The sequence below is a fragment of the Apus apus genome, chromosome 1 (assembly GCF_020740795.1).
Source record: "Apus apus isolate bApuApu2 chromosome 1, bApuApu2.pri.cur, whole genome shotgun sequence".
Taxonomy (NCBI): domain Eukaryota; kingdom Metazoa; phylum Chordata; class Aves; order Apodiformes; family Apodidae; genus Apus; species Apus apus.
In genome coordinates, this window is record NC_067282.1 from 169384448 (window position 1) to 169405608 (window position 21161).

Here is a 21161-nt window from a genome sequence, read left to right on the forward strand (position 1 = left end):
TGAAATGAGGGCATCCTTCAAGCTATCTTCATTTTAGTGATGTCCTTACCACAAGCTCTCTGGGGAACTGATGTTTTTCTTCTTGTGTATTTTCAGGCTTGCTGTTTTGGAGACTGCCAGAAAGGACTATTAATGCAAGCAAGATGAGGCTGCCCTTCCTTAAACACTTGCAATCCTCATTCCCAATAGAGAATATGACATTGTATTTACACAGTCATATATTAACAAAATAAAAATGAAGACATTTGACTCCCAAGGTTTGTCTCCTATTGAAGCTGTTACAGGAAGTGGTTCCAATCTGGGGCTTGCTCAGATGTCAGTCTGGTGCCTGATGACCATGCTTAAGGCTGCTGTCATGTGTGTTGTTTTGAAACATCCATTCCAAGGTTGTGCCACGGATTCAAGAGCACCCCTTATCCAACACATCTTCTCTAAAAACGGATTTGACTGTGCAGGAAGAATTGCCAAGTGGTTACTCTTAAGGAAGCCTTGTGGTAGCAAAACAGTTCCTCTTACATGACTTAGTTTAAGAACAAAGTATTCTAAAGGAAGAAATCACTTAAACGTTTTTGTAAATAAGTGACATTAGAAGAAGCTTAATCACACAAAATTTCAATGAGCCGAGATAAAATTAAAGCTTACCTGTTCTTTATTGCTCCATATCAAACCCTGACTATTTTATAGTTTTCTAACCATCCCATAAAACATGAACTAGGAAAAAAAAGTTCTCTGATGTCAGCAACGGCTTTTTATGTCCTGGTCTTTGATTTTCTGATTAGGTTATGCATGACCTCCAATAAACTAACTTCAAAGCCTGAGGAGTGGAAGATTCTTTTTTCCATGTTGTGTCTTGCTAAGGGCTGCTCTTTAGCCAGCCTCCATAACCACCATGGGAGCAGCTTTTCTGTGTGGATTTACAAACATTTGTGAAGTAAAGTTATTCTTTCCAGTGCTGTTTTGTGCAGGCTATTGTGTTAGTAAATACTCAGTGTATCAAGATAACCTTACTAAGCTTTCTGTCATGACAAGCTGCCTTGGAAGGCTCATTTAGCTAGAGGAACTATACAAATACCCCTTTCTATACTGAATAAGCAGTAGTATCAAACTAAGTCTAACAGAGGTTTGTATATTTGAAATACCATCTTCTTTCTCTATTTTTTATTTAATTGGCATTACAAAACTCCCTGTAAATCACAAATTAATCTACAGTTAAATTCAGCATTACTATTCCCATATCATTAGTGGGGTAGGAAAGTAAAAGGATTTCATGTTCAGCCTGTCTCTAAGGAGTGTGCCATTGCCAGAACTGAGCAAAGCAGAAGAGTCTCTCTTCTGAGTGCAGCTCATTCTTCTGAAGAAATTCTCTGCTGACCTGTTCTGACACATACCTGCCTATCTCTACCTCTAGCCAGCAGTTGACTATCAGTTCATTCTCACCCTTCATGGGCCATCCAGCCCTTCTGCACCCTCATCCAAGGCCAGTGCTTGCTGGATCAGGGAGCTGAGGCAGATGAAAATGAAAATATTTTTCTGAGTGTGTGTGTTTGTGTGTGTGTTTGGGTTTGCTTCCAGATGCACGAGGTCCCCAGTCCAACCTACAACATGGCTGCTGGAGCACTCACATTAGCAAAAGGGAGCCAGCAGGGTTGCATACGGGGATGTGTCTCTCAGGGACAGCTCAGTTTTTGGTTGATTTAAGATGACCACAAAACTCTACCCATCTTTGGAGAACTAGAGCCTTGACAGTGCCTGCCATATGGTTTAATGCATGATAATCAAACCAATACCCAGCCAGTATTTAACCCAAGAAAAGCCTTGCTAGCTGCTTTCAGTGATGTCAAGCAAGTGGCGTATCTGACTACTGCACCACTAAACATTAGTTTTTAAGCTGCTGATCAGCATATTCATAGATACTGTATATCTAGAAAACTCCCTTTTAATTTTTCTCCCCAGAGAAAAAGGTTAGTTCAAAACATTGCAATGTGTATTGTCCTCTGATAGGAGATTTCAGCCCATACTGTTTACTTGGTTGCCTATGTAGAGGCCCATCATGCATAAATCAGTGCAGAGAAACAGAGGATTGTTTTATTACACAGTGAAGTTTTCCAAAAAGTCTTAATTTCTTGTTCAGGAAATGGCACCATTGTTTACTTGAAACAGAGATCTTAAGTGGCCTGGAGGAATTGTGTTTAAGGAGATGGACTAGTCATCATTGTGAGTAAGAGTGTTGCATTGTTTGTGACAATGGCAATTAGGAAGATATTTTGATGTGAATGTAATTAGCAGAAATGGCAAAATGCTACTCCAAAGTTTGACAAATTTTCCGAATGTTGAAAGCTGAAATGAGTCTAGTTCTTGGGACAAAGTGCAGATTACTCAAAAGTATTGCTTAATATCAACAAGAAATCTGCTATGAAGAATCTCTGTAATTTCCATGGTAATAGCCGCAATGCATTTCATATACAAATTGGCAGACCTGATAAGATACTATGTCAACATCTTAAATCCCTCAAATGTTTTTATCCTGGGGTCAGATTAGCAAGATGTTAGTGTGCAGAAGGACTTCTCTCAGTCCTTTTCCATGTGACCTCCTTGCTCCTGAATCCTCTCAGTTGCTTTTTCCCAACCACCGTATCTATACAACTTCCACCTTCCAGACTCTTCTCCCCAAGATCCAGCCCTCCCACCTCCTCATGAGCTATATGGACATTCCTCACCTTCCTTCCTCCCATTTACTTCCCTGAAATTCACTGGTCCCCAGCCCACTGAACTTGCCATCAAACCTTCCTGGCTCTCCCCATTCTTAGCCCTGTGCTCTTACCTACCCAGGGACTCATTATGCCACAGATGCAAAATTAGGATCTGCCATTACAAGGATAATTTACTTTCAAGCTACATCTAATTCTGTGTGAACTGCGGAAAGGGCAAGTGTATGCAAATTTAAATGGAGAAAGATAAAACCAAAATATTTTACAATTGTATTACAATACCAAATACATAACTCTCAAGACATTTGTCTTGAAGAAGATCATGTTCCCATGCTTCAACCCCCTGTAGAGCAGAACTGACCTGTTCTACCATAGCACATGACAAGTGTTGTCATTCAGTAGCTCAAAACCTCTGCTGTGTGCAGATTTTGCTGATTGCAAAATGGGATGAGTGAGAGGCTTGTCAGTCAGCTAGTTGTGGTTCCAGATTCTCCAGCTAATTCAGTGCTTGTCTGGACAGCTCTAAACTGTATCAGCTGCTAACTGTCCCCCTTGGGATCATTTTCTAATTGCAGATTACCAGACACAGCAGGGCATCCCTTTCTTCTCCTGGGTTATTCCTGGTGCTGGGATGGAGGCGAAGACATTTATGAACCAAGTATGCAAGCCTCAGCTGGGAATTGCCTGTGTGGTAGAGACAGTTAATAAACTGGTGAATACTTGAGCGATTTCTGGTGCTTTTCTGCTCTTTCATGCAGGGAATCCATCTTTTGCCATACTAATGTCAGCCTGTTAATTCATCAGTGTGGGTATTACACACCAGAATGGCTTCATTGCTGTTTATTCAGGTGATTGGTATCTTGGCTTATGCTAATCCAGGAATGTTGTCCTATCAAATACACATCTTTGTTGTCACTTGCACTGAACTCACTTGTCTGGTTCATCTCACTGAAGAAAGCCTTTATCTCTTGTTTTTCCCACACCAGAAATCTGATTGTCAGGTCCTTGGTGTTACATTGATGCAAAGAACATGAAGCTGTAGTCTATGTGCCTAGGACACGATTTCAAATGAGGAAGTTTAATAACAGCATTAATAACAGCAGTGATCCTTTAAAAATGTAATCCTTGCTAGTGACCTCTTTGTATGTCCTGCCAAAAATATTTTGAAGCTTCAGTTAGAATGTGGAACATTCCTTTTGTTACAGATTTTTTTGAAAAGTGTAGGAATCCTGCAGAAATGATGTCAAACCAAGAAGATTTTCAATTCCAAGATCACCTCCGTGGATGGCTCTCCACAACCACGACAGCTTCCAGATCTTTTTACAGCTGATACCATCTCAACTCTGTCTGCCAAGTGTCAGGATTTTCTTTACCTGTCACTAGAGGGCAACACAGCTACTCACATCGTTGCACCACCCCGATTTATTCCCAAGCAACTCCGGTGAGATCCACGGGTGAGAATTTCACGTCAGAAATTGCTTCCCCCTCCCGCCCCAAAACCCATGCTCTGGTGCTAGTTTTAATAGTTACTTGTTGAATAGTTTGGAATGGAAGATCCAGAATGACACTGAGAGGAAAACAGTTATTGCGGTTTACAGCAATAGGACTTTGTTGCTTCCTCATAAGGGTCATTGTCCACTGGAGTGCTTAGAACAATAACTGCAGTCAGCTTCAGACACGTAGTCCCTGATTTGGAACTCCAATGGTAGATTTATCACTGACTTTTACCCACAAGCCCTTATACCAGAATATTATTTCTCTGGATTGGATTAAATGGACCTTCTGAAAAATGATCGAAACCCAACAGGTATCTGTGGGTTTTGTGCAGGCTGGGGAGAAAAAAAAAACAAAAAAAGAGATAGATAAAAAGTTTGGTTATGTCACATGGAACTCAAATATTGCCAAACAGGCTGATTTGTCTCAACTTGCAAGCACCTGGCATGGAAACAATCTATCATTTTGAACATTCCCAAATACAGTAATGCTCTCATTTAACTATGACTATGTTGGCTACGTTAAAGGGTGGCGTAATTTCCAAAGGAGATAACGCTGTGTGATTACCTAGTATCAAAGGTGATTTTAGTCGTTTCACTAAGATTAAGTTTTTATAGCCCTGTGATTTTTACCATGTTGCCAACACCCTGTGCTGTCTTGGAGTCAGAGTTCTCTGATTTCATGTGATTATCTTGGGACAGTTTCCAAGTATGTATATGTTGGATTACCAGCTCAGTGTATTTGCTTCCTTGCTCACTCAAGTTGTATCTCCAGATGATCGTTCATGGATCCTGTAAATACAATTATTTCTTTATTTTTCAAGCCTCACAAATTCAAATGTGAACAATGACACCTTCCTCTTGCTCCTCTGCAGTGAAACCCCACAGTTTCTCTCCCATTCCATGTAGCAAACACAAGTAACTCTAATTAACTATTAACTTTTTTTTTTTTTCCTAATAAAGAAGGCAAAGCACATCCATAGTTAGAGCTTGTAATAATTTTCATTTGTGATAGGTGAGAGAAAGCATTGTCAAGTTTGAAGAGTCAAAATAAGGTGGAGTCAGAGTATGGGAGAAAGGCTCTGGGGCTGTGCCCTCCCACAAAATGCCATCCTTGAAGAACACTGGCCTAGAACAGAAGCCTAATACCTCCTTTTAACTGAGTAGACTTGTAGACTGCCCACATCCCTTGTCATATATGATATGGAAGTCCCTCCCTGGAACTCAGAATGCTTGAGAGGTCTGAACTTAGATATCTTGGCACCTTGTTTAGGTATATATACTTCTTGTACATTGGGATACTACATATAGATGCATTAAAGTTTGATTATTTTTTTTCCTTAAAGTTTGGGATTAAAAAAAATATTTTAATGACAATTTTTTTTCATTTAACAATATATTTTTATTAGATACAGACTCTTCTATTCAGAATGCAGGACTTCTTAATTGGGATTGGCTTCTACATTCATTTCCCTCAATATCCTTTTCCTGACATTGACCAGTATAGCAAACTTCCAAAGAAGGCAGATGAAATCCTGCTTCTGGTTATAATGAAAACTGTCATTTTTACTTCTCAGAATAATTAGACAGAATTTACAAGTAGTTGTTAACTAACACTCAGCTATATCCACATCGTATTTTAAAATAAATGTAGATGCTATCCTAATTTTGTTGCTGGAGGCCAGCTTCACTTTTTTCCTTTAGTCCTTTTCAATCTTAAAGACAATAAACGTGATGAAAAAGCCTTTGTGGTGAATCCCAAGACTAGGATATCCTCAAGGCAATGTGGTTAGTGCAAAACCAAGAAAAGCATTTAATTCTGTAGATAGAATCCAGTCCTTTCAGTAAGTCAATACTAGCCTATTAAAAACTCATCTAAAAGGGAGGGGAAAAAAAGAAAAAAAAAAAAAAAAAAAAAAGAGCTAGGCAAAGATTTTGTTAGATTTGGCTGGGTTAATTCTCTCAAGAGTCCCTCTGTAGACAGCAGGTTTTGTCTCTGGGCCGCAGGTGCTGACACTCAGATCGCACCCCAAGACCACACAGGCGCTGAGGAAGAGCAGGGGCATGAGCAGCACATGTGGATGGAGCCGGACAGCAGTCACACTCCCCCTGAAACAGAGCAAAAACCAAACCAACCCGAATTAAAAAAAAGAAAAGGAAGAAGAAAAAAAGGAAAGGAAGAAAGGAAAGGAAAGAAAGGAAGAAAAAGAAGGAAAGGAAGGAAAGGAAGGAAGGAAAGAAGAAAGGAAGAAAGAAAGAAAGAAAAAGGAAGAAAGAAAGAAAGAAAGATTTTGTTTTTAACAGCCTTTTCTTGCGAATCAAAACAATCACCAAAAGCCAAAACGCGATCTTTTGCACCCCTCCCCTCTTTTCCCTCTACCCCCTCCCGACAACCCTCACTCCCTCCGGGAAGAAAAATGAGGTAAAACCAGCAAGAACGCGCCCAAATGCGACGGCACGAAGTCAGCCGCCAGCCACAAGCTGCAGCCCCTTCCCGCCCCTCAACCTGTAAGAGGGGAGATGTGGAGGAGAAGGAGCAGGGGGCCGGTGTCCCCCCGAGGGGCTGCCGGGGACAGCGAGGAGCCTGCCCGGCCGCGCTGGCAGGAGCCGCCCGGCGCACAGGTGAGCGCCCGCGGCGGGGCGGGAGGGCGGGAGGGCAGAGGGGGGTGTGCCCCTGGCCCCCTCGGCCCCTTTGGGCGGGCCGGGGGGACCTGAGTGGATGGAGCCCGCGTCAGTCAGGGGCAGGGCGAGGCCGGCGACGGGGGATGGCGGCTGCCGCCCGGGGTCGGGGCGGCAGTCGGGGCCGAGCGGCGGCAGCATGCGGGCGGCCGGCCGGGTAGGCACCTGCTCCCTGCGGGGCGGGAGGGCTCCCGCTGCGGCCGGTCGCTGCGCCGGCTCTGCTGCCGCGGCGGCAAGCCCGCCCTCCCCGTGGCTTCTGGGTTTCATCTGCTTCTTTCTAGGAGGCGGTGGGCATCCTCTGCCTGGTGTCGGTGGCGGCCGCGCTGGATTTCAAGTACCACCACGCCGAGGAGCTGGAGGCGTACCTGAAGGAGGTTCATGCCGCCTACCCTTCCCTCACCCACTTGCACAGCATCGGGCGCTCGGTGGAAGGTAGGAGGGGAGTTCAGGGCGAGGTGGGGGAAGCGAAGGCTTCCTGTTCTGTGGAAATCGGGACAAGTGCGGTAAAGCGGCTGCCGCGGCGCGGGCTTGCTGGGGCGGGCTGCTCTGCTCGCCCGGTGCCGGGTGTCTCTGCTTACGCCTCTGTGAAGTTGCCTCTTGCTTCTGCGTGAATAACAAACTCTGATGACACGTACGGCGCTTCAGCGAGGGCAGAAGTTCGCCCAAGACCCTTTTTTTTTTTTTTTTTTTTTTTTTTTTGAGAATTGGAAACCTCCCGAGTGGCAATTTCGGAAACAGGGCTGCCTTTAAGAGCTTAAAATGTGTGGTACCCGCTTTGCCAAGGGCCCATTGTAGGTGGGGCTGTAATAGGAGTGTGTTTTCTAACTTGTGGCTGTGTTAAAAATGTCTTCTCTTTTGGCTTTACCTATTATTTCGGTAATTCTTGACTGATTAGAAATAGGATTTAAAATTCCGTATTGGTACAAGGTCTTGTGCCGTAAATGCAGAATGGGGATTCAGTCTCAAACTCTGCAGAAATCAGTAATCACCTTTATGACCTTATATAGGTATTTGAATTTATATCTCTTTTATTTCTACAATAAATGTCTAGGAAAAAAAACAAAACCAAAAACAAACACAAAAAAAACCCCAACAAAAAACCTTTTCATTTGTTTAAAGAGATTAGGAAGCTTAGTAATTCTTAGCATATAAAAAATGTATATCTGTCTGGCTCTAAGAGAAAATAAAAAAAGGTAGATTTCAATTCAGAAAACTAAACTGCTTTAGCAAGACGTTATAAAACTAGACAGATAAATTAATTCTTTCCAAATTTGATCTGTTCCTCTAATCCTGTTTCATACCACTGGAAGGAGGGAGTTGTAGATCTATTATAAAGTCTGCTTATGTTTTAAAAATCTGCATCCTTCTAGGTAAATAGTAATGAAGAATGCTAGTAGTTTTTATATTTCCTTCCTTGTGTTGCTGTGTGTGTCTTCAGATTTTAAAAATATACTTGTATTTGTCTGAGACATAACTTGTGGTTGAAAAGGGAGCTCTGTTTCAGTGAGGTACCGAACAGCTGTTATGTTGCTATGGATATGTGATCTTGTGCCTCTGCACTGTCTGCACTCATGTTTTCTAAGGTGTCATTGTGGGAATACTCACAGTAGACAAGGAATCTTGAATGTTTTTTTTTAAGTTGTGTTCATCAAAGGCAGAATCATGTTGTGTTGTGCTATTCATCCACACTAGAGAAGGCTAGTCCCTTTCAGTTCCCTCCAGTACAAGCTACCAATTATCCACATCCTCATTTTTCTACCTTGAGGGAAATTAGTCATGATAGACTTTTCTGGCATGAACTCTGGTGGCATATCTTCGTACAAGTGGGACAAAACCTTTCATCCAACCTGAGAGATTGAAATTTTGGATTTAGCATATCTAGACATCTGAAAGTTGCTAACATGAAGCTTTCAACTTGTCTGAGTTCCATCAGTATGAAAACTGAAAATGCATCATCTCTTGATTGTGATTGAGCAATGCATTGAAACTTAATTTAGATGTTGGTATATTGCCTTCTGCTTTGCCAGATGTGTGAGAAAAGATAATTGTGTGGGCTCTCCTTTGCTCTGCCAGCTACACCTCATGATTCACAAAAAGGTGACCACTCACACTTTTTTTTTGTTTGTTTGTTCAGTGTGTTTATATTCTTTTAATTTTTCTAAATGAGAAGAGATTTCTACCTCTGTAAAGAAATGTGCCTTTAGAGTCCTCTGAAATGTGGTAGGGGATGTTACTGAATTAGAGTCTCATTTTTTTTGCTCATATTGAAGGAAAGCTTTGTGGCAACAATGGTTATATAATCAGGTGAAAACGAAGTTTCCATTTTGGTCAATGGGCTGAAGTTCTATTCCTCTTTTCTCAGTTGAGCTGCATGTTGTGGATTAGGCCTATATGGCAACAAAGAACCGCGCATCCACTTGCTCAGTCCTCCCCCCTGTGGGATGGGGAGGAGAAAAGCTTGTGGGTCAAGACAAGGACAAGGAGGGTTCGTTCACTGAGTATGGTGATGGGGACAACAGACTTGATCTGGGGAAAAAAAAAAATCAATGTAATTTGTCACCAATCAAATCGGAGCAGGATAATGAGAAACAGAACCAGGTCTTATAACCACCTTCCCCCACTCCTCCCTTCTTCCAAGGCCCAGATTACTTTGCTCCTGATTTCTCTACCTCCTCCACTACAGCAGTGCAGCAGGGCAAGGAATGAGGGTTGCAGTCAGTTTGTCACACACTCTTTTCTGTCACTCCTTCCTCCTCAGGTAGAAGGATTCCTCACAGTCTTCCCCTGCTCTAGCGTGGGGTCCTTCCCACAGGAGAATCCTTCATGAACCCCTCCAACATGAGTCCCTCCCATGGGGTGCAGTTCATCAGGAACAGAATGCTCCAGCGTGGCTCCCCACAGAGTCCTGGCCTTCTTCAGGCGCAATTACTTCCCCTGGCACAGAATCCTCCACAGCTGCAGGTCCACATCTGCTCCACTGAGGTCCTTCATGGGCTGCTCCACCGTGCTTATCCAGGGGCTGCAGGGGACAGCCTGCTCTCTCACTATGGGCTGCAGAGGAACCTCTGCTTGGGTACCTCCTGCCCTTTCTTCCTCACTGAGCTTGGTATCTCTGCTCAGGTATTGCTCTTACCTCCCCCTTTCCTCTCCTCTGCACGTCTTTCTGTAGTTTCCTTTTCCCCTTCTTAAGTATGTTACTGTATAGGAGTTATCACTATCATTGATGGACTCAGCCCTAGCCAGATGCAGGTCCAGCTTTTGAAGCTGGAGGAGCTTTCAGCAGCTTCTCACAGGAGCCACCCCTGTGGCCCTTCCCCCACTACCAAAGCCGCACTGCACTGGCCCAACACGCTGACACAATAAGAATCCAGCTGGTGGCTGGTCACAAGTTGGATTCCTCCAGGCTCAGTATTGGACCCACTTCTTTTTAACATCTTTATCAACGAACGATCTTGATGAGGAGATAGAATGCACCCTCAGTAAGTTTGCAGACAACACAGAGAAGTTGGGAGGGACTGTTGATCTGCCTGAGGGTGGGGAGGCTCTACAGAGAGACTTGGACAGACTAGATTGATGGGCCGAGGTTGATTGTATGAAGTTCAACGAGGCCAAGTGCCGGGTCCTGCACTTGGGCCACAACAACCCCATGCAACACTACAGGCTTGGGGAGGAGTGGCTGGAAAGCTGTCCAGCAAAAAGAGAACTCGGGTTTCTGATTGATAAGCAGCTGAATATGAGCCAGCAGCATGCCCAGGTGGCCAAGAAGGCCAATGGCATTCTGGCCTGTGTTAGAAACAGTGTGACAAGCAGGACCAGGGAGGTGATCATCCCTCTCTACTCAGCATAAGTGAGGCCACACCTTGAATACTGTGTCCAGTTTTGGGCACCTCAATATGAGAAGGACATCAAGGTGCTGGAGTGTGTCCAAAGAAGGGCAGCAAAGCTGGTGAAGGGCCCTGAGAACAAGTCTTATGAGGAGCAGCTGAGGGAACTGGGGCTATTTAGTCTGAAGAAGAAGGTCTGAAGGGAGACCTCATCACTCTCTACAATGACCAGAAAGGACATCGTAAAGAGGTAGATGCTGGTCTCTTCTTACAAGTAACTGGTGTTAGAACAAGAGAAAATGGCCTCAAGTTGTGCCAGAGGAGGTTTAGACTAGACATTAGGAAGAACTTTTTCACTGAAAGGGTTGTCAGACATTGGAACCTGCTGCCCAGGGAGGTGTTTAAAGTTGTCTGGATGTGGAGCTTGGGAATATGGCTTAGTGCTGGACTTGGTAGAGTAAGGTTAATGGTTGGACTCAAGGATCTTAAGGGTCTTTTCCAGCATAAGTCATTCTGTGATTCTGAGAATGTGTTGGCACATGTGCTTACTTGTATGGGTTTACTAGTGTCATCGCACTACCAATTAGCTAAACTATGATAGCAAAATGTACTTATTGATTATGAGAAACATAATTTAAATATTATAAAACTGAGATCTTTTCTATAAAGCTGTTGACATTACTGATTCAGAAATTCTTAGTGGTTAATAGAAAATCCTGTGAATCAGAGTGGTGGCTATAAAGCCACCAGACGTAGTTTTACTGTTATCATGAGTTGCTATTGTTCCCATGTTATTCTTTAATCTAGGTTTTACTCTAATTTTATTTACTAATCTAGTATTATATACTGCCATCTAGACTTGGATTATGAAAAATGCGAAGTACAGGCTTGACTTTTTGTTGGCATATGTAGATATGGAGTTCTGCAAGGGTATAGAATCCACTCTTAGAAGCCCAAATTTGGAAGGTGATAGGGACCTGTGTATTTCCACTTGCAAAAGTGATTGCATGCAGTTCTTCAACAGAAATATTTAAACAGTCTTCATATCAGAAGCCTCACATACTCCAGGCAAATCATAATAATAATCATAGAATGTATGGCCTTGGAAGGAACCTTTAAAGATCATATAATCCAGCCACCCTGCAGTGCACAGGGACCTTCTTTTTTTACTAGGTCAGGTTGCTCAGAGCCTGGTTGAGCCTGACCTTGAATGTTTCCAGAGATAGGGCCTCCACCACATCTCTTGGCAACATCTTCCAGGGTTTCACCACCCTCATCGTAAAGAACTTCTTCCTAATGTCTAATCTATATCTACCCTGCTGTATTAAGACCATTGCCTCTCATCCTATCGCTACACATCCTTGTAAACAGTTCCTTCCCAGCTTTCCTGTAGGCCTCCTTCATGTGCTGGAAAGTCACTATGAGTTCTCCCTGGAGACCTCGCCTCTTCAGGCTGAATAATCCCAGCTCTCTCAGCCTGCCTTCACAGGAAAGGTGCTCCAGCCCTCTGATCATTTTTGTGGCCCTTCTCTGGACTTGTTCCAACATCTCCCTGTGCCTCTTGTGTTGAGGGCTCCAGAGCTGGACACAGTACTCCAGGTGGGGTCTTACGAGGGTGGAGTAGAGGGGCAGAATCACCTCCCTTGACCTGCTGGCCACTCTCCTTTTGGTTCAGCCCAGGATGCAATTTGCTCTCTGGGCAGTGAGTGCACATTGTTTGCTCATCTCCAGCTTTTTGTCCACTTGTACCCCCAAGTCCCCTTCTGCAGGGCTGCTCTCTACCACATCATTGCCCAGCCTGTATTGATAGCGAGGATTGCTTCTACTCAGGTGCAGGACCTTGCACTTGGCCCTGTTGAACCTCATGAGGTAATGTAATTTAGGTCTGGAGGCCATCTAGTTTGAGCTCTTGTTCAAGGCACAGCTAACTTAACAGTCAGATTATGATGCTCAGGGTCTTCTACACTCAAGTTTTTAATATCTTCAAGGGTGGAGATTCCACAGAGTCTCTGGGTACCTGATCCAGTGCTCAACTATCTCTGTTGTGCAAATGTTTTTTCTTGCATCTGTTTAGAATTTCCCTTGTGTTGTTTTCCTAGAGTTGTTACCTGCCCTTTTGCTGTGCACTTCTAAGAAGCGTATGGCTGTGTCACCTCTATAATGTCCCTGTAGGTAGTGGAAGATTGTAGCTGTGTCATCCTTCAGGCTGAACCAACCAACTTGCCACAGGCTATCTTCAGATGTAGTGTGATCATCTCAGTGGCTCTCTACTAGACTTCTTCCAGTGTGGTGTTGCCTCTCTTGTCCTGGGGGTTCCATAGCTGGATACCGTACTCCAGATGTAGCTTTGCTAATGCTGAGTTGAGGGTAATAATAATTTTACTCAAGATCCTGTCTTATGTTCTTGCTGATGCAGCCCAGCATACAGGGTTGCCTTTTCTGCTGTAAGAGCGCACTACTGATTCACATTTATCTTGTCCACCTGGACATTGCTTCCATACCCTGCAACCTCTAGGTTGCAGAGCTACAACCTGGCCGGTCTGCAGCTTGTATGAGCATGGGGTTATCTTCTCAGGTTGATAATCCCAATATGGGGTTCTTCCATTCCAGATGCAGGACTTTGCATTTGCCTTTGTCAAACTTCATCAGCTTTCAGTTCAGAAATTCCTTCCGCTTGTCAGGGCCCCTCTGAATGGCAGCCCTGTCCCTGATGAAGATGTTAAATAGTACCACATCAGTACTGACTCTTGAAGAAATGCTGTTAACAATTTGCCATCATTTGAACCACAGATTGCTCAGTCCCAGCCTCTAATCCGTATGTCCCCAGCTTGTTTACAAAGATACTATGAGGGTGTCTGAGCACTGAAACAGGCTGCTCGGGGAGGTTGTGGAATCGTCATCCTTGGAGATGTTCAAAAGCCATCTGGACACAGTCCTGCACAACTGGCTGTAGGTGGCCCTGCTTGGGCAGCGGAGGCTGGACCAGGTGACCTCCTGATTCTGTTGAAAGCCTTGCTACAACTAAAGAAATTGAGTGCTTTCCCCTCTCCCACTAAACCAGTCATTTCTGCCTAAAAGGTGAGCATCAAGTGTGATTTGTCATGGATAGATTTGAGGCAAGAGTTACAAAATGTGTTTCTTTGATGTATGTAGACTATAACAGTAAGGTACCCAACAGAACCAGTACCAAGAGCCTAAGTGGAAAACAAACTAAGCAATGCTTAATTTGTTTTGTGGTGGTTTAGATCACCACGTGGAAGTTCAGTGCCCCTCTGCCAGATTACTGGGAACACCTCTGCCAGATTACTGGGAACACCTCTGCCAGATTACTGGGAACAATGTGTTCTAGACTGGCAATGACCTGTTCATTCTCCAGGTCTGTACACTTGGAAGCTATGATATTTAATGATACATTTTATATGCTAAGCTATTATCCTTAAATGAGGGGAGAAGGGAGCTTAAGAAGATGTAGTCCATTGGCTGACGAAACTGAGTGGTACCTGTTTGGTCTAGTTTGGTAGGTGACCTCAAATCCCTCAAGATTTGTAGGTGTTTGTGAGAGATAATATAGTCTTATTAGCAGGTAGGCAGAGATGCGCAATGGCCCAGAAAACACCTTGATTCTTTTATATTGTTTCAGATGTGTTGTTGAATAAGCTCATAAAAGATCTTTGGCAGGAGCTCTGTTTTCTAATGCGCACAGTGTCCAACCTCGGTACAGGATGTGCACTGCGTAATCATAGAGGAGGCTGCAGAGCTGTGTCAGTCTGGAGAATGGGATCTGGTGTTATCATGTTCACCTGTCCTGCTTAATGCCACCCCAGTGAAAAACAGACTGACTCTTCAACAAGCAAATGTTAATTATAAAAAAATAAAATAATTGATGTGTGTGTATGATCTGTGGCTTTTCAGTGTTGAAGATACCATGCTGTTGTTGCTCTTTGAAAAGAAAATGAGGATGGTAGGAAGCACATTTCAGGATTCTGATAGATAAACCTGATGACCTTATTAAGGGAAAAAAAGGCAGGTGACTGTTGAAAGAGAGGAGTGGCTTTTGTAGTAGATCTACACACTTTAAAAACTCTTTTCAGATATACTCTGGATTAAGTGATAGCATGCCAATTACAGCTTGGTTTAGATCTAGCTTTTCTGGAGGACGGTCTGCATTTTTAGAATTCTAGTCAAATTGAAACAGTTGTAAACATCATCCTTAAGCTAGTTCCTGCTCACTGAGGAAAAAGAACCTCTGTCTTTACCTCATGAAGAACTTCAAGGTTGACTTAATGGATTAACATCTCTTTGGCAGATTCTATCATTGGAGAGACAAAAAGCAAACCAAAACAAACTGACCAGATTTTATTGTGGTTTCATTAGAAGTTTTCAGAAATAGCTTCTTGTGAAAGAACTGCCCTGAAAGCTTTTTTAGGTGAGAACAATGTGGATCAATCACCCTATTCTGCTGCTTACTATTCAGTTGCTCTCTCTATTGCCCTTGAACTGGCACATTCCATCTATAAATCTTAAGCACTTTGCGAGCTTTCACTTGTCTACCAATAAAAAAACAAACCCAAACACCTCACTTACTAGCAGTCTGCTATCCCTGCTCTATAAACAGAGAGGCTGAAGCATGCAGGGGTGTGTATGTTTGGTAGGTTTGGTTTTTAAAGCTCATGCAGAACTTCTGCATGGCTGTGTGACTCTACTACTAGGGAAGGTGTACTCTGCGGGGCTCCCAGCAGGCCGGGTTTCTCAGTGGCTCAGACAAGGTGCCTGTTGGAGCTCGTTATGTCTCCGTCCCTGCTTTCATTCCTGGCTTTTGCTCCTTGGAAAACAGAAGAGAATGGTGCTTGCCCAGGTTTCCATGTGATAAGCAGCTGTGACTTCAGCAAAAGTGTGCAGTAGAGATCAGGGCACGGGTAGTGCAGCAGGAAGTGTGTGCCTGCCTAGTAATAGGGTTAATAGGGAACCTAGGCAATTAACCTGTCCCTGACAGCGTTCTGCATGAACATCAGTGGAATGTGTGCCCTAGATATGCCAGGGCTCAGTTTAAATCTGACTTTTCTGATACAGTGGGACTGATACTTTTAGACATTTATGGGTGACTGTTGAACAAGGAAGTGCTAACTACACCTTTGTTGCACTCCAGTGAAAATGTGTGATAACAAAAGACCAGGTATTGTACTTGTCTTATCTATACATTGGTAGTCTGTGTGTACAGTTGAAAAATTAGGTCTGCTTGGGGAAAAAGAGGAACTTATATTCAGACATTTATTGTGGTACAGTGTTGAAGGACCCTGGGTTACTACCATCACTGTAAATTTTATTTAATTTACATTAGAATCACTTGTATTCTGGATGGTTTTACTTCGTTTAAAGGTCCGGAAAACAAGCTTCACTGTTGGAGGAAAGAAAGCAGAACTATGTATCCAGAAGATGTTTAGTGGAATTGTTCTTAACAGGTTAGTTTCAGGAGTCCTGGCACTGTACAAAAATAGAATGAGAAAGTTATACATAGCCCAGTGTACTTTGAGGTAAGCTTCTCAGTGTTACCCATTACTACATGTTTGTACAAACCAAGTGCAAGTACCAATGTATTCAAAAAGGAACAAGAAAAGCAAGCTGAAAAAGACAACTCTTTTTGTCTTGAAAATAAAATGTTAAAATGTCCACAGGAAAAACCACAGGGAATGTGATGTCTTTGAAGGGAATATTGCAGTTGTTTTTTCTGTGGTTACACGGTGTGAGATACATTTGTGTAGTAGAGTATTACCTTCTGTCTGTTCCAGTGGAATGACTGCTGCAGATGGCTTTCCTCCTGTCTACGGTTCTTGATGGTGTCTTCCCTTCACTCCCCCTCATCTCCCACCTCACAGACTTCCTCAGTACTGTGAATTACAGGCTCATTGTGCAAGCGTGGTGTGTATAGATAACATAAGCATTGAGATTTTCGGTGTTCATTTTTAGAAATGAGAGAGAATGAGACATTTCCCATTCTGAGTGCCTCATGTAATGCATACTGAAGTCACTTGGCTCAAGTCCAGAGTTTCATTTAATAATGGGCATACTAAAACTTTACGATAGTTAAAGTTTTACTCATTCTTTTCTGCTTTGCTTCTGAAAATATTTTCCCCTTATCTGCCACTTGCTCTTTTTAGTGCCTTTCTTCATAGCCATCTTTGTTCTAGTCTTTGTCAGTACTTGTGTCATATAAATGTATGTCAACAAGATTCTAGGTAGGTTTATATGTTCATTTTATTATTGAAAGGGTGCTTGGGTTCGTGGATGGACTTGATCTTTACAGCCTTGTAAACTCTTATTTGCAGCATGTTATTTGTGTCACTGATGGAAGGGGAAAAAAAAACAGGAGGAAGAGGACTGGTTCTTGGGTGTTGATCTACTCAAGGCTAAACTATGACTTTAAAAACAGGAAGTATTAGCCTGTAGTTTTACAAATCTTCAGCTTCCAGCTTTTTGCTCTAAACCGTGTGCTTAGATAGAACTTGCCATTACTGCGTTAGCTTTAATATTGTGTTTGTCCTAACTAAACAAAAAAGTCTGTAAATGTTGAAACGTAGTGTCATATTTCCTCTGACTGCATCCTCTAGCAGTGTATTTACTTTAAATGTGAATCCTGTGTATGTCTACTTATCAGAGAAAAGCCATAGCACTTCTGCTGTCTGCAGTAATAGTTTGACTACTGTAGTGTGACACAGGTAGTTTGTGTGCAATCAGTCTTCCAATAGCCAAGTACTAAGATCTTGTCTGATGATAACATGACTTTACATTGCTTTCCTGTCTGTTTGGTTACGCCTTTTACACAAATAATTTATAAAAAGTACATGACTTGGTCAGTGGCAGATGGTTAAGGGATTGTTAAGACATTACTCTTAGAGATGCAGTAACTAACTCTGAGCATATTCCTATTCTCTTGCAGTGAAAGTAAAATAGTTTGCTTAAATCTTCTCTTCTTTATGCTTGCTGTGAATTGGTCAATCATCTTTGTCTTGCTTTCTATCTCCTACACCTAAAAAGAATACTGGAAGTGTGTGTGTGTATTTGTATGAGTTGTGTGGTTTTCTTTTACCTACATACATGCACACACAGAAATGAAACTTTAAAGCATTTCCTGCAGAAAGTCTTGTGGAATTACTTTTTTTTTTTTTTTTTTCCTGGGAAACCTACCATCTCAGAAGTTTCTGTCCTAGCCTAAAACAAACAAACAAACACAAAGATTTTCAAACAACTGTTTGAAGGGAACCTATCCTAGCAACATAAATTAAACACTTTTCATATAAAAAATATTACATAGTCCTTGAATCTGTATGTTGCAACTTTGAAATGGAAAGATCTGTTCTATTTGGAAATAGTCCACTGTTTCTATGAGCAGCATTTATTTTAAAACCAGTGTTGCAGGAAAAATGTCTGCTCTCCTGCCTTCTCTGTACCCCTTGCTTTGTAGTTCTCTAGTTACATCATGCCAAAGCTTTTCTTCAGAACGGTAAAAGCCTTGAGCCTGCAGCCACCCACCTTTCTCTCAGCAAGAGTTTGCAGCTTTCCATGTTTGTTTAGAAGTAGATGGAATTGACAACTGGATATTGTGATAAAGTGTTCTAAGTTATCCTAGTTCAGTGGGAGAGTTGGACTAGATGATCCCTAGAGGTCCCTTCCAACTCTAGCGATTCTGTGATTCACACCAGTGAAGTCAGCAATGCTGGGGAGCTTGTGTAACATAGAATCAGCCATTGCAGCTGATGGATGCAATTTGATTCTTGTCTTATCTCCACATCCTTCAGCTGGTGTTGAGAAAGTAAGCATGTAGATGTTTTTTTAAAAATTCAACCAAACCCAGAGCGCAGGATGCGAAGTGTGGTGCACAACGGACAGATAAATTGCTGTGGTTTCCCCCCCTAATTTCATGTAGGATTCTGCTTTTTTTGAGCATTGAAAATAGATATATTTTTTTTTAGCCATGTAAGTAAGAGGTGTGATCTTGAAACATGGGTTGTGATCCTTTGTATAGCTCATAGCTGTACTGACAATTTAACTCTAATTTATAGTCTGCTTTTTGCAAGGGGCAAATTAAATGTGCGTGCTTGCTTCAAGTTACTTTTTATACCCAGTGCTGACTTGCAGTGGTCCTAAATAAGTATTTTCTTCTTCAGACTGCTGTTCTCCAGATGCTGTAGAGTAGCACAGGAAAAAAAAAAAGATTCTCTAATAAAGCAAAAAAGAGGAAGCACCATTAATTAAGAGAGGACCTTCAATTAAGGGTCTTCTAAGTCCAGACTAGGTCTCTATTACCCCTGTCACAGCTTACCTTTGCTGGTGTTTGGGTCGTGCTACAGAACCTCTAATTCCCTAGGATTAGAATTAGGGTGAATATTGATGTTTGCAATCAGTGATGTGAGTTGAACTGCCCTTTCAGGACAAGGTTGTTAATATTTGTTAATTTTTAAATGGTTTCTAATTGCAAACTTACTTACAAAGATAGAACACTCTTATTCTATGCCTGTGTTTTACTCAGATGGGCAATCTGTCTGCATTCTCCTCTAACTTGAAGAGAGTACAATGACACATCCCTGCTACTCCACTTCAGCTGCCTAATTAAAGCTTTACGATATGTATGGCATTGTGTGTTTAGCTAATTCACGTAAGTGAAATGAAGACCTACTCATAATACATTAATTAGATTATAGGCAAAATGTGACTTCTTACTCTGAAGCATTTGTTCCTTAGGCAGTTGTTCTATGCTTGTTTCTGCATAGAAGAGAGATCTAGATTTAAAAAAAAAAAAATTAAAGGCTGTTTACTTTCATCGATTGAAAGCTGAATATCCACATGATTGATAGTTCTGCTTTCTGAACTTAGTTAGATAGCTACTGGAGAGGGAAACAAATAATTCATAGGGCTTGGCTGTAGCTCTCCTCCCCTCCCAGCTGAGAGATTTCCCTCCCTGTAAACTGTTCCACTTCTGGCACAGTAACTCTTATATTCTGTGCCGTGGTTCAGATGGGAGGAGGAGGTTAGAGGGTTCTGCTTCTAAGCAGATGATTCTGCAGTTTGATGTCTAAGGCTTACTTGTTGTTATGGGAAAGGTCAGTCCATGGCAGTTGGAGCTCTTCAGTTAAATGACTGTAGCTGCTGTGTAACATGCTGAACTCACAGTGGATTTAGGACAGTTGAGTTACATTTCCTGTTTGTTCCTAGCCAATGTGTTCTACGTCCGTGGGTCTTGAAGTTACCTGGGGCGTTTAAACAGAGCTTGAGTAGATCTGAAAAAGTAACGTTTATCCAAAAGCTAAAATAAAAGTGAACTGTGTTCTCAATATATACTGTGTCAGTTCAAAAGTGTATGCTGGTCCAATATTCTTTTTTCTAAGAATAGTTAGAGAAAAGTTTAGGAACCCTGTGTACGCTTCTATCAATATCTAACCTGGCTGTTTCTGATAAAGCCTAATCATGGTGGATCTAAAGTAGGTTAAAGTACAAAGTTGCTTTGATACACAGTTGCATCCTAGGAATCAAAGGCCACCAGAACACATTTGTGTAAGAGACAAAGGACTAAGTTACTCTGTTTGTAGGTAGTAACACTGCCTGAATTTTAGTTCCTTATAGTGTCTGTTGTCTTTCCTAAAAGGCAGCCACTAAGATTTTTAAGGAGACATTTCGTTACCTATTTGCAAGAGAATCTGGAAGCAACTGTTTAAACTAAATAGCTTGTTAACTATTTTAGAAGTTAATCTTGGGGGTTTTCCCCCCTCCAGACAATAAAAAAAAAATAAGGGGCGGGGGGGGAGGTAGATGAGGGAAGCTGCTCACAGCCTGAAGTTTTAGGACTCTGCTTGCAGTGTTGAGATGTGTATTGTTTGGAGCTTCCTGTTCTTGGACAAAATATAGTGTCTGGGATCTGCCAAGAATGTTTACAGGGTATGCCTAGTAAGTCTCTTGATGTGACACTTCAGTGCACTGAAACCCACAAAGTGCACCAGTGCTTTTCAGTCGTGTAGGAGCAAGACCCTATCTTATCTTTGTTTTCTACTCTTTATCTTCCCTTCAAGTGATAGGGACTGTTTTGCCTTCTCTCCCTCTGGTGGTAAAAGGGTAGGCCAAATAAAACTGATTAATTTGGATAAATTTCAGTCATAAGCAACTCATCCCCCTCCTTGTTGCTTGTATTACAAGCAATCACTCTGCTCATAATGATCCAGTGGTACTATTGTGAATGGGTAGTACTATTTTATGTATACAATAGCTTTTCTGAAAATTACTAGATGGATACCAGCTTCACATCTTTCTCTGAAAATAAAGCAAAAATCTTTAGAACTAGGTTTTAAAACCCTGGGTAATAGCAGCTGGAGTTGGTGAAAAGGAAAAATAGTCTGTTTGGTTTCTGGGAGTGAGTATGAGACTGGTTAGTGTAAATAGTCAGGAAGGCCAGGTCAGGCTAATTCTATGTG

General features: G+C 42.2%; 1 protein-coding gene across 3 annotated transcripts in view; it reads left to right on the forward strand.

Annotated features, from left to right (window-relative positions):
- Positions 1 to 6781: 6781 nt before the first annotated feature.
- The window catches only part of CPM (carboxypeptidase M), a 37428-nt gene continuing 23048 nt past the window's right edge, over positions 6782 to 21161 (forward strand). The window contains exons 1-2 of one of the 3 annotated variants that reach the window (XM_051624236.1): positions 6782 to 6823; positions 7162 to 7312. Coding sequence is in view for 2 of the 3 variants with exons in the window: in XM_051624217.1 (XP_051480177.1) it covers positions 7020 to 7037; positions 7162 to 7312 (169 nt within the window). In the remaining variant the exon portion in view is untranslated. Of the gene's footprint in view, positions 6824 to 6988; positions 7038 to 7161; positions 7313 to 21161 lie in introns of those variants that run through there. The other 2 variants (XM_051624217.1, XM_051624227.1) reach the window with 2 other exon arrangements.